This window comes from Aethalodelphis obliquidens, unplaced genomic scaffold (genome assembly GCF_003676395.1).
Source record: "Aethalodelphis obliquidens isolate GAN/ISIS:26980383/991018 unplaced genomic scaffold, ASM367639v1 scaffold8, whole genome shotgun sequence".
In the NCBI taxonomy this organism is placed as follows: Eukaryota; Metazoa; Chordata; class Mammalia; order Artiodactyla; family Delphinidae; genus Aethalodelphis; species Aethalodelphis obliquidens.
In genome coordinates, this window is record NW_020837952.1 from 34,358,879 (window position 1) to 34,371,816 (window position 12,938).

Consider the following 12,938-nt stretch of genomic DNA (forward strand, 5'->3'; position numbering starts at 1 on the left):
TTATGGAGATGGGAAGACGAGGGGAGGAGCTGGCTGTGGGTGGGGGTGAGGCGCAGCAGAGTTTGGCTGTGGACATATTCAGAGGCTGCCTGCCATGTTGTCCAAGTGGAGATGTTGATCATGCAGTGAACATGCAGCTAGGACAGATTGAGAGGCTGGCATCTGACGAAAAGAAGCCTCAAAAGCATAAAAGAGGTGTTGGGGGGCTTATAAAATAACCCTCCTGAAAAAGTGTCAAGGCTTTTAAACTTACATCATCACTGTTTTTATATCACTTATAAAGTTCTATGACTGTAAAAGGTGTGGCAATACCATGTTGCAGGAAGTGGCTATAGCTGGACAGTGGTTTCTAAAGTGTGGGCCTGAGGCCAAGAGCATTAAATCTCCTGTGAGCTTGTTAGAGATGCAGATTATTGGGCCTCACCAGACCAGACCTAGTGAATCATAAACCCGGGGCAAAGGGCCGGAACTGTTTTGACAACTTCTCCAGGAGATTGTTATGAAGGTTAAAGTTGAGTGAGCTAGATAAGAAGTTTAGCATTTCTAGATTTTAATCATTTAAAAAGAAACAACTTTTTTAAAGGTAAAATGTCTTTATTGTTTGAAGCATTAAAAAAGTAGATAAAAATTGGTATGACATTTCATTTCTTAGTCTTCTCAATGAGGTTATAAAAATACAGTGCCACTTAGTCTTATAAACTCTTGAATCTGTCTAGAAGTTCACACTTAGTATTATCTAAAAAGTCACTTAAAACACACGAGATGATAAAACAAAATCACCTCATAAATACAATCAAAATTGCTTTGAGAAATTTCTAAATATAGACTCCTAGATAAATAGGACTTTTTTCTTTTCCAAAGCATAGACAGTATTTTCCCCATGATATGCCTACAGGCATCATAAATGTGGACTGCCTTCTCCTACCTTCTGTTCTAGATATAGGTTAACAGAAATGCAAACTAAATTCAGTTTTTTTCAATTTAATCTCTTATTTTGTTTAAGATAAAATTCTTAATTTAAAACCAAGATCTCTTAGAATGCCTGGCTCATTTTCATTTTGTTTCAAATCACAATTCATTAAAAAGAAAATAGGAAGACGATGCAAATGTTCTTTATTCAGCTAAAAAATCACCCTAAACATTTCTGAAGAATGTGAACATACATGTGTGAATATTTTTAAATATTGCTGTTGCATCGTTCTGGGTTTTGAGGATTCTGCACTAACTTAATCTTTGTAAACTGAGATCACAGGTTTGGATACAACCAAAATCATTCAGTGCATTCATCTACGGAAGCAGATTTGTACACTTTACATATTTCTAACTCTTCTTTTAGGTTGGTCAAAGAATAAACAATGTATACCATAAGTTAAATCGAAACCCCCTGCCGTATGTCCTGTATGTGCTGTTGCTAATTAAAATAAGTGTATTCTTGCTGTGGAAATTCTGCGGTTTGGGAGTTGTATGAGATCATCTTTTCAAGGCATAGGTAAAGAATTTTTTTTTTTAACAGAAAGAAATACAAATCAGATCATTAATTCATTCTCTGCATACAAAATGCTGTTTTAGAGGTTCTGCATACAAAATGCTGTTTTAGAGGTAAGTGAATTATTTCACCCCAAGGGTACTGTTTACACTAAAGAAGTACACCAGGTGTTTAAGGAATTGCCTGAACGTGGTCAATTTGGAATAACAGTGAAATACAGAGATTTGACTACTTTACTGGCAGGATTTGGACTATTAATGAAAACTGACATTTAAAATAATATGGGGGAAAATACAGAGCCACTTGAACGTGTATCACTTTATTACTGCAATCATAAATGGTAATAATTTGAATTAGTCCTCGGCATTGATTTGTGTGTTTAAATTAGTCCTTAATTATGCCTTTTCTGCCTTTTGTTCACCCTTTTAAGAAATGCCATGATAATTAGCACATGGTTGTGTTGCATAAAGCATCTTGTACTACCTTCCTGAGTACGTGTACATGTGTTCATTTCTCGTGCCTCTGCTCATATCTTTCTATTCAACTTTTCTGTTGGATAGCATTGAAAAGCCTTTGCTGATTTTCAAGGCAGTCTTTCAGCTTATCCTCTGTCAAAGTCAGTCGCTGCTCCAGGATTGAAACAGTCTGCAAAAAAGGGGGACAAAATAATCAATGCCTGGTGACCTGGTGGTGAGGATGATGATGATAATCTCAGCATTGATCTTTTTCAGAACTGGAATGCCACCCTTTTGCCAGGAGGTTGGCTCAGAAATGAACCCCAGAACTTGCCCCGCTTCTGTGCCCTAACACAAGGCAAAGCACTGTCAAGCAGTTTGAGGAAAAGAAAAAAAAAGGAACCATTTGAGGAAGATGGAGTAAATGATCAAGCCTCTGTAGGCAATTCTGAAGTCTGATCTTCTAAAGCATTGCTGCCAGAGAAGAGGCCACAGGAGGCATGTTAGGTAGTGTCACAGGTGACATGGAATGTGGGAGGTGGGGATGGAATGCCACATAACCCCACCGCTACTTAAATGGCATCACTGGTCCTTCTGTCACAATCAATCCATGACGGACCATACCTATATTACCCTAGACGGCTGGATACCTAGCTTACTTTGAAAATATAGTGACTGCTACCCCTTTCTGCACCCAGAAGATGACAGCAACTCATAGGGTTGTTAGGAAGACTGACTAAATGAAATACCGCATGTAAAATGCTTAAGCTGGTGCCTGCCACACAGGACTTCGTGAATCTTAGATAGTCTAACTCCTTCAGCTCGTGAGTATATAACTACACACACGCGTGCGACTACTTGTAAATCTAATTGTGATAAACCACTTCATCTTCAGTCTTCTATCTTTTTAAAAAAACTATACGATAAAATAGATTCAGGAAGTTGCACAAAAAACGTGTGGCACTTAATGAACTCTCAGGAGAAAAGCACCCTTATGACCAACACCCAGGTCAAGAACTAGAACTCTGCCAGCCACCCCAGAGCGCCTCGCGTGCACCTTCCCCCATAACAGCCCCTATTCTGACCATTATAATAATCACTTTTCTGCAGGTCTTTATGGTTTTATCTTTCAAGTGTACATCCCTAGACACTATAACTATATCTTACCCATTTTCAAGATTTTATGTCATTTAAAGTCTTTTAATCTACAGATCCCTACTCTCTCCATTTATTTTCTTTATAATTTGTCTTTGGACAGGTTCAGGCCATTTGACCTGCAGTGCCTCTACCAGTCTGGATTTTAGGGACTGCGTACTCTGGGTACAGTTTAATCTGTTCTTCTACCCTCTGTATTTTATGTAAATTGGAAGCTGGATTCAAAGGCTTGGTAAGACTCAGGTTAGATCCCTCGGTAAGACTATTCTTTCTTTTGAGGGCACAATAATAACATTTGCTTCTTTTTCTGTGTTGTCAGTAGCTACTTAATGTCTAGATCTATCGATTCTTAGAGATTGCCAGTGATATTTTAATTCCATCATTTAAAAAATGTATTAGTTGGGATAATTTATACAAGACACTTCTCTCATATATTATTTGGTTACCTGCTAGTACAGTTCATATAGGAAAAGCAGCATAATAAATGCTTGGTTACAATTGATTCCCTACCAGCCTCTGAAGGCAATCAATCAGTTTAAAAAAAAAAAACTATTTTGCTCTCATATTCCATACTATAGCTCATGATTCATTGAAATTAACGGCAATGCTGATAATACTTTCTACTATTTCTTGAGTGCCTACTATGTGCCAAGCATTTTGCCTGATACTTATCACAATGTAAGATGCAAAAGCTTTTGATATGTGTATCATCAACACCTTTAACCCTGGTTAACTCCACTCACCTACCAACCATCTTAAAAGTTATAATGAGAAAGTGATACTACAATCTGTACTGAATTATAAGCACTGCCACTGGGTTAGGAGATGTTCAGTCATCTGTAATTAAAGTGAATCTGAATATGTTTATTTTACTTGTTATTTGCCCACAGATTCACACTGTTCCCATTTTGCAAGTGTGCTGTGCCTGCTTTTAACTTTTCATATTTGAAGGAAAGTCAGTCCTTAAAAATTAAAAGTAAAAAATTACAGACTTTCAATAAAGTTTAAAGGGATCCATTTTAACCTTAAATCAGGAAAAAAGAAGGCAAAATGAGTCACGAAGCTGACAGAGTAGAAGATGGAAAGACCCTAAAGAGGACTTGCCACCCAATGTGACAGTGCAGGTGAGGAAGCCAGGGCCCTGGGAAACAGGCCAACCAAAACTAAAGCTGGCATGAAGCTGAGAGAAAAACTGCCTTTTAAAGGAAAGTCCGATAAACACAGTCACCTCTAGCACAATACTGCAAAGCAAAAATTGATGATTTTCCTATTATTTTCATTGAACAGATCTTACGACTCCAAGGTCGTTCTCACAATTTGTCATGACCCACATCCACATCCTTTAACTCCAAGGCCCTGAGATGTTATCTAAAGGGTAAAATTTTTAATTACTGGCTCTTAACCCAAAATGGAACCTTAAAAGTCCGATGCCAGGGCCTTGAATTCTCTGGAGATGAGAACTGGACGTCTGAATGATTTTAACTGCCCTGGCGATTAGAATGTACAGCCAGGGTTGAGAATAAGAATTAGATGATTTCTATGCGTGAGCAATTTCAACTTGAAATATTTATTCTGCAAAAGTAACTGACGTCTTCTCTAGTTCACATTATAGCCTCTTTCTGTATAATTTAGGACAGTGTCTGCTCTGGATCCTCATTCTGTTTATCAAAGAGGAACAATAAGAATTCTTCAAAGGAAACACTGAGCAGAGCTGGAAGGGCAACCTCTGATGTATCCATCTTAATACACCGCTTCCATTAAATGACATCTGTATTTCCTGACCAAGAGTTGGAAGACCTTTGATATATTAAGATCCCTTCTTGCAAAAGTATATTGGCATCAAAGGACTGGGTAATATTCTAAAAGGGGAATGTGGAAACCTCACCTCCAGAAGAACAAGAGCATCAACGTAAGGAGCTTTGGAATGAGGGAAGTTAAACATTGGACAGAGAGAACTTCTTCAGAGTGAAAAACTAAAGCAATGCCAAAATTTCATTCTAACCGAAATGATTAATCCCAATACATTTTTCTTATTGCCCTAAATATTTCTTTGATAATGTCCAAATCTGAATACATGGCATCAGAAATTCTTACGGCAAAACATTACTGTCCAGAATCAAATAATACATTTGTAGCGTGAAGTACATGGTCTCCTCTATTCGCTTGTGGGCCTCAGGTGCTAGATAGAGTACAGTGTGTGTGTGCAAACATGCATACGTGTATATGTGTGCATGGGCTCTGACTTTGCCTCCATAAGGTTTAGAGTGGCTCAGCACAGCAGGCGCTGCTATATTAACTACCACCTTTGAGCTTGCCTTGCTAAGAAAGAAAAACTTCTTACGACCAAGTGAAAAGTGCGCCAACCCACCTGTGTCAAAACATTGAGCTGTTCCATGATATGCTCTAGCGCGTCGGTCACAGCGAGTGGTATGCTTCGCTGATTCTCAGAAGGGAGGTCACTCATTTCTTCTGTTTTCTTTTTCAAGGTTGTAGGTGAACATTCTGATGACATTAAAGAAGGGTTCAAGAAATATCCGCAGATCTCTTCACCCTTGTCTGGTAGAGTATGAACAGTGGTTTCCGTTGTCTTTGACACCATAGAAAAGATAGGAAGAGTTATACTTTCCAAACTTTAAAATGATATATATTAAAGTTTTCAACATTCCTCTTTTAAAAGCCCAGCTTTCATTTAATTGTTCATCTTCAACTACAGCAAATTATGGAAATTACAATTATAAGAAGGAAAAAAAGGCTAAAAAAGGATGGATGAAATTCACGATTTTCCTTGATTTTTTTTTTCAATAAAATTGTATGTATCTGTCTGAAAGATCAGGTGTTCTACCATTAAAAAAGTGGTTACATGCTAATTCTTGATTTTTAAAAAGTCACATCCATTAAGGTGAGTATTATTTGATTTCTAGGGGGAGGAGACAAGATGGCAGAGTGGAAGGACTTGAGCTTACCTCCCCTCATGAAAACACCAAAATCACAGCTAACTGCTGAACAACAATCGAAAAAAAGATGAGAACCTACCAAAAAGATACTCTACAGCCAAAGACAAAGAAGAAGCCACACAAGACAGTAGGAAGGGTGCATTCACAGTATAATCAAATCCCATACCACCAGGTGGGTGACCCACAAACTGGAAAATAATTATATCACAGAGGTTTTCCCACAGGAGGCAGAGTTCTGAGCCCCATCTCAGGCCCTCCCCCAGCCAGGGGGACTGGCATCAGGAGGAAGAGGAGCCCCCCAGAACATTTGGCTTTGAAGGCCAGCAGGGCTAGAGTGCAGGAGCTCCACAGGACTGGGGGAAACAGAGACTCCACTCCTGGAGGGCCCACACAAGGTTTCATGTGCACTGAGATACAGGGCAAAGCAGTGACTCCACAGGAGCCTGGGCCAGACCTACCTGTGGGTCTTGGAGGGACTCCTGGGGAGGCGGGGGTTGACTGTGGCTCACTGTGGGGACAAGGATGACGGTGGTGGAGGCCCCAGGGAATATTCATCTGCGTGAGCTCTACTGGAGGTCACCATTTTGGCACTGAGACCTGGCCCCACCCAACAACCTGCAGGCTCCAGTGCTAGGATGCCACAGGCCAAACAACCAACAAGGCGGGAACACACCACCACCCATCAGCAGACAGGCTGCCTAAAGTCATCCTGAGCCCACAGCCATCTCTAAACACACACCTTGACATGGCCTTGCCCACCAGTGGGAAAAGACCCAGCTCCACCCATCAGTGGGCAGGCACCAGTCCCTCCCACCAGGAAACCTGCACAGCCCCCTGGACCAACCTCACCCACCAGGGTGCAGACACCAGAAGGTAGAGGAACTACAAACCTGCAGCCTCAGAAACGGAGACTACAAACACAGGAGTTAGATAAAACGAAATGGCAGGGCAATATGTTCCAGACAAAGGAACAAGATAAAACCCCAGAAGAATGACTAAGTGAAGTGGAGATAGACAATCTTCCTGAAAAAAAAGAGTAATGATAGTAAAGACGATCCAAGATCTCACAAAAAGAATGAAGGCACAAGAAATGTTTCAAAAAGAGCTACAGAAGATGTAAAAATCAAAGAGGTGAACAATACAATAACTGAAATGAAAAATACTCTAGAAGGAATCAATTAGCAGAATAAATGAGGCAGAAGAACAAGTGAGCTGGAAGATATTGCTGGAGATCACTGTCATGGAACATATTAAAGAAAAAAGAATGAATAGGAATAAGGACACTCTCAGAGACCTCTGGAACAACATTAAACACAGCAACATTCACATTATACGGGTCCCAGAAGGAGAAGAGAGAGAAAGGGCCTGAGAAAATATTTGAAGAGATAATAGCCAAAAACTTACCTAACATGGGAAAGGAAACAGTCACCCAAGTCCAGGAAACACAGAGAGTCCCGTACAGGATAAACCCAAGGAGGAACACAACAAGACACACATTAATCAAACTGACAAAAATTCAAGGCAAGGAGAAAATGCTAAAAGCAACAAGGGAAAAGCAACATGTAACATACAAGGGAATCCCCATAAGGTTATCAGCTGACTTTTCAGCAGAAACTCTGCAGGCCAGAAGGGAGTGGCATGATATATTTAAAGTGATGAAAGGGAAAAACCTACAACCAAGAATACTCTACCCAGCAAGGCTCTGGTTCAGATTCGAGGGAGAAGTCAAAAGCTTTACAGACAAGCAAAAGCTAAGAGAATTCAGCACCACCAAACCAGCTTTATGACACATGCTAAAGGAACTTCTCTAGGCAGAAAAGAAAAGGCCACAACTAGAAACAAGAAAATTACAAATGGGAAAGCTCACTGATAAAGGCAAACGTAAAGGTAAGAAGTCATCCACATACAAATATGATATCAAAACCAGCAATCACGAGAATACAAATGCAGGATATATTGGAAATGCATTTGAAATTAAGAGACCAGCAACTTGAAACAATCTTGTGTGTGATATATATATATATATATATATATATATATACATACACACATACACACACACACACACCCCTATATCAAAACCTCACACCTATATCAAAACCTCACGGTAACTGCAAACTGCAAATCTACAATAGATACACACACACACACAAAAGAAAAAGCAATCCCAACACAACACTAAAGTTAGTCATCAAATCACAAGAAGAGAAGAGGAAGTGAAGAAAAAAGACCTAGAAAACCAAATCCAAAACAATTAACAAAGTGGCAATAAATACATATAATTACCTTAAACATAAAGGAATTTAAGGTTCAAACCAAAAGACACAGACTGGCTGAACAGATACAAAAACAAGACCCGTATATATGCTGTCTACAAGAGACCCACTTCAGATCTAGGGACATATACAGACTGAAAGTGAGCAAATGGAAAAAGGTATTCCATGCAAATGGAAATCAAAAGAAAGCTGGAGTAGCAATACTCATATCAGAAGAAACAGACTTTAAAATAAAGACTGTTACAAGAGACAAGGGCAGTACATGATGATCAAGGGATCAATCTGAGAAGAAGGTATAACAATTGAAATATATATGCACCCAACATAGGAGCATCTCAATATATAAGGCAAACACTAACAGCCATAAAAAGAGAAACTGACAGTAACACAATAATGGGGGTGGGGTGGGTCTTTAACACCCCACTTACATCAATGGACAGATCCAGACAGATCAATAGGGAAACACAGGCCTTAAATGACATGTTAGACCAGATAGACTTAATTGATATTTATAGTGCATTCCATTCAAAAGCAGCAGAATAGACATTCTTCTCAAGTGCACATGGAACATTCTCCAGGATAGATTACATGCTGGGCCACAAAGCAAACCTTGGTATATTTAAGAAAATGGAAGTCATATCAAGGATCTTTTTTGACCACAAGGCTATGAGATTAGAAATCAACTACAAGGAAAAAAACTAAAAAACACAAACACGTGGAGGCTAAACAATATGCTACTAAACAACCAATGGATCACTGAGGAAATCAATAAATACCTAAAGACAAATGAAAACGAAAGCACGATGTTCCAAAACCTGTGGGATGCAGCAAAAGCAGAGAAATTTACAGTGATACAGTCTTACCTCAGGAAACAAGAAAAATCTCAAATAAACCTAATCTTACACCTAAAGCAACCAGAGAAAGAACAACAGACAAAACCCAAAGTTAGTACAAGGAAAGAAATAAAGATCAGAGGAGAAATAAAACAATAGAGACAAAGAAAACAACAGAAAAGATCAATGAAACTAAAAGCTGGTTCTTTGAAAAGATAAATAAAATTGATAAACCTTCAGCCAGACTCATAAGGAAAAAAAAGGAGACCTCAAATCAATAAAATTCGAAATGAAAAAGAAGTTACAACAGACACCACAGAAATACAAAGGATCATAAGAGACTACTACAAGCAACTCTATACCAATAAAGTGGGCAACCTAGAAGAAATGGAAAAATCCTTGGGTATAATATTCTAAGACTGAACCAGAAAGAAATAGAAAATATAAACAGACCAATCACAAGTACTGAAATTGAAACTGTGATTAAAAATCTTCCAACAAAGAAGAGTCCAGAATCAGATGGCTTCACAGGTGAATTCTATCAAACATTTAGAGAAGAGTTAATACCTGTCTTTCTGAAACTATTCTAAAAAACTGAACAGTATAGAGGTTCCTTAAAAAACTAAAAACAGGGCTTCCCTGGTGGTGCAGTGGTTGAGAGTCTGCCTGCCAATGCAGGGGACATGGGTTCGTGCCCCGGTCCAGGAAGATCCCACATGCAGAGCGGCTGGGCCCATGAGCCATGGCCGCTGAACCTGCACGTCTGGAGCCTGTGCTCCGCAACGGGAGAGGCCACAACAGTGAGCGGCCCGCTTACCGCAAAACAAACAAACAAACAAACAAAACAACTAAAAACAAAACTGCCATATGACCCAGCAATCCCACTCCTGGGCATATACCCTGAGAAAACCATAACTCAGAAAGAGTCATGCACCCCAATGTTCATTGCAGCACTATTTACGATAGCCAGGACACGGAAGCAACCTAAATGCCCATTGACAGATGAATGGGTAAAGAAGATGTGGTACAGAAGATGTGGTACATATATATACAATGAGATATTACTCAGACATAAAAAAGAATGAAATAATGCTATTTGCAGCAACATGGATGTACCTAAAGATTATCATACTAAGTGAAGTAAGTCAGACAGAGAAGGGTAAATATATGATATCACTTATATGTGGAATCTGAAAGGATGATACAAATGAACTTAATTACAAAAGAGAAACAGACTCACAGACTTTGAAGACAAACTTATGGTTACCAAAGGGGACAGGTCAGGGGGAGGGATAAATTAGGAGTTTTGGATTAACATCTACACACTACTATATATAAAATAGATAATCAACAAGGACCTACTTATAGCACAGGGAATTCTACTCAATATTCTGTAAAAACGTATATGGGAAAAGAATCTGAAAAAGAATGGGGAGATATATATATATATATGTGTGTGTGTGTGTGTGTGTGTGTATATATATGTATAGCTGAATCACTTTGCTGTACACCTGAAACTAACACAACATTGTAAATCAATTATACCCCAATATAAAATAAAAAACTATTACTTTAAAAAATGAAAATAATAAGCGTTGGTGGAGAAATTGGAACCCTCATGCATTGCTGTGGGAATATAAAATGGTCACCTGATGTGGAAAACAGTTTGGCTATTCCTCGAAAGGTTACAACACAGAATTAGCATACAATCTAGCAATTCCACTCCTGAGTATATATCCACAAGAACTGAAAGCAAGGACTTGAACAGATACTTGTACACCAATATTCATAGTGGCATTAGTCACAATAGTCAAAAGATAAAAACAACCCAGTACCAATCAACAAATAAATGTATAAACAAAATGTGGTACACACATACAATTGAATATTATTTAACCATAAAAATAAATAGAATTCTACTACATGCTACAACATGGATGAACCTTGAAAACATACTAAGTGAAAACAAACAAGACACAAAAGAAAATACCATATGATTCCATTAGTATGAGGTACCTGGAATAGGCAAATTCAGAGAGAGTATAGGTTACCACGAGCTGGAGGGGAGAAGAAACATGGAGCTTATGTACCCATTGCTTAATGAGGACAGAGTTTCTGTTTGAAATGATGACAAAGATCTCAAAATAGTGGTGATGGGTACATAACATCGTGAATACTTAACGCCAGGGAACTGTACACTTAAAAATGGTTAAAATGGTCAATTTTACAATTGTATATTTTACCACAATAAAACAAATAAGCCCTCCGAACATATAGCAATAAAAATCTAAAAATAAAATTAAGAAAACAACTCAGTCTTCATGAGCATCAAAAAGAATAAAACGTTTAGGAATAAATTTAACAAAAACAGTGCAAGGCTTATATACCAAAAACTACAAATAAACCATCAATGAAAGAAATTAAAGACCTAAATAAATGAAAAGACATTCCATACCCCATGTTCATGGAACGTAAGACTTAATATTGTTAAGATGGCAATATTCCCCAAATTGATATATACAGGTTCAATACAATCCCCATCAAAATCCCAGCTGCCTGTTTAAAAGAAATTGACATGCTGGTCTTAAAAGGCATATAGAAATGCAAGGAACCCAGAATAGCCAAAAGAATATTGAAGGACACAGTTCAAGACTCACATTTCCCAGTTTCAAAATTCACTACAAAACTACAGTAATCAAGACAGCATGGGACTGGTATAAGGACAGACATATAGATCAATGGAATAGATAGACCTTTCCATATACGGTCAATTGATTTTTGACAAGGTTGCCAAGATAATTTAATGGAAAATAATAGTCTTTTTCAAGAAACTGTGCTGGAAAAACTATATTTTTAAATTCAAAAGAATGGATTTGGGCCCCTACCTCACACCATGTACAGAATTAACTCAAAATGGATCATAAAGTTAACTACAGGAGCTAAAACAATACAAATCTTAGAAGACAACATAGGAGTAAATTTTCCTCACCTTGGATTAGACTGAAGCTTCTTAGATACAATACCAAACTAACAAATGACAAAATAAATAACAAATTGGACTTTATCAAAACATAAAAACTTCTGTGCTTCAAAAGACAACAAGAGGGACTTCCCAGTGGTCCGGTGACTAAGACTCCATGCTCCCAATGCAGGGGGCCCGGGTTCGATCCCTGGTCAGGCGGCTATATACCACGTGCCGTAACTAAGAGTTTGCATGCCACAATGAAGACCCTGCACGCAGCAAAGAAGATCTTGCATGTCTCAACTAAGACCCGGCGCAGCCAAATAAATAAATATTTTTTTAAAGTAGGTAACAAAGTGGGAACAAATCTCGCAGAATTGGGGAAAATATTTGCAAATCATGTATTTGATAAGAGACTTGTATGAGAACATATAAAGGATTCTTACAACTCAACAATAAAAAGACAACCCAGGGGCTTCCCTGGTGGCGCAGTGGTTGAGAGTCCACCTGCCGATGCAGGGGACACGGGTTCGTGCCCTGGTCCGGGAAGATCCCACATGCCACGGACTGGCTAGGCCCGTGAGCCATGGCCGCCGAGCCTGCGCGTCCGGAGCCTGTGCTCCGCAACGGGAGAGGCCACAACAGTGAGAGGCCCGTGTACCTCAAAAAAAAAACCAAAAACAAAAAAAACCCAATTAAAAATGATCAAAGGATTTGAATAGACATTTCTCTAAAGAAGATGATACACAAATGGCCAATAAGCACATAAAAAGGCGCTCAGTATCATTAGTTATCAGGGAAATGCAAATCAAACCCA

The 12,938-nt window shown here is 38.7% G+C and overlaps 1 protein-coding gene and 1 long non-coding RNA gene across 6 annotated transcripts in view; one reads left to right on the forward strand and one right to left on the reverse strand.

The window, feature by feature from the left end:
* Window positions 1–657: 657 nt before the first annotated feature.
* POC1B (POC1 centriolar protein B) overlaps window positions 658–12,938 on the reverse strand; it is a 107,589-nt gene continuing 95,308 nt past the window's right edge. For all 5 annotated transcript variants that reach the window (XM_027107161.1, XM_027107160.1, XM_027107159.1 and 2 more), the window contains 2 exons: window positions 5,465–5,683; window positions 658–2,131 (listed from right to left, as the gene is read on the reverse strand). In XM_027107161.1, coding sequence (XP_026962962.1) covers window positions 2,027–2,131; window positions 5,465–5,683 — 324 coding nt within the window. In that variant the 3' untranslated portion in view covers window positions 658–2,026. The remainder of the gene's footprint in view (window positions 2,132–5,464; window positions 5,684–12,938) is intronic.
* LOC113620817 (uncharacterized) lies at window positions 2,138–5,458 on the forward strand. The gene is made up of 3 exons (XR_003432930.1): window positions 2,138–2,448; window positions 3,200–4,220; window positions 4,729–5,458. It is a non-coding gene; the product is annotated as an uncharacterized LOC113620817 (long non-coding RNA).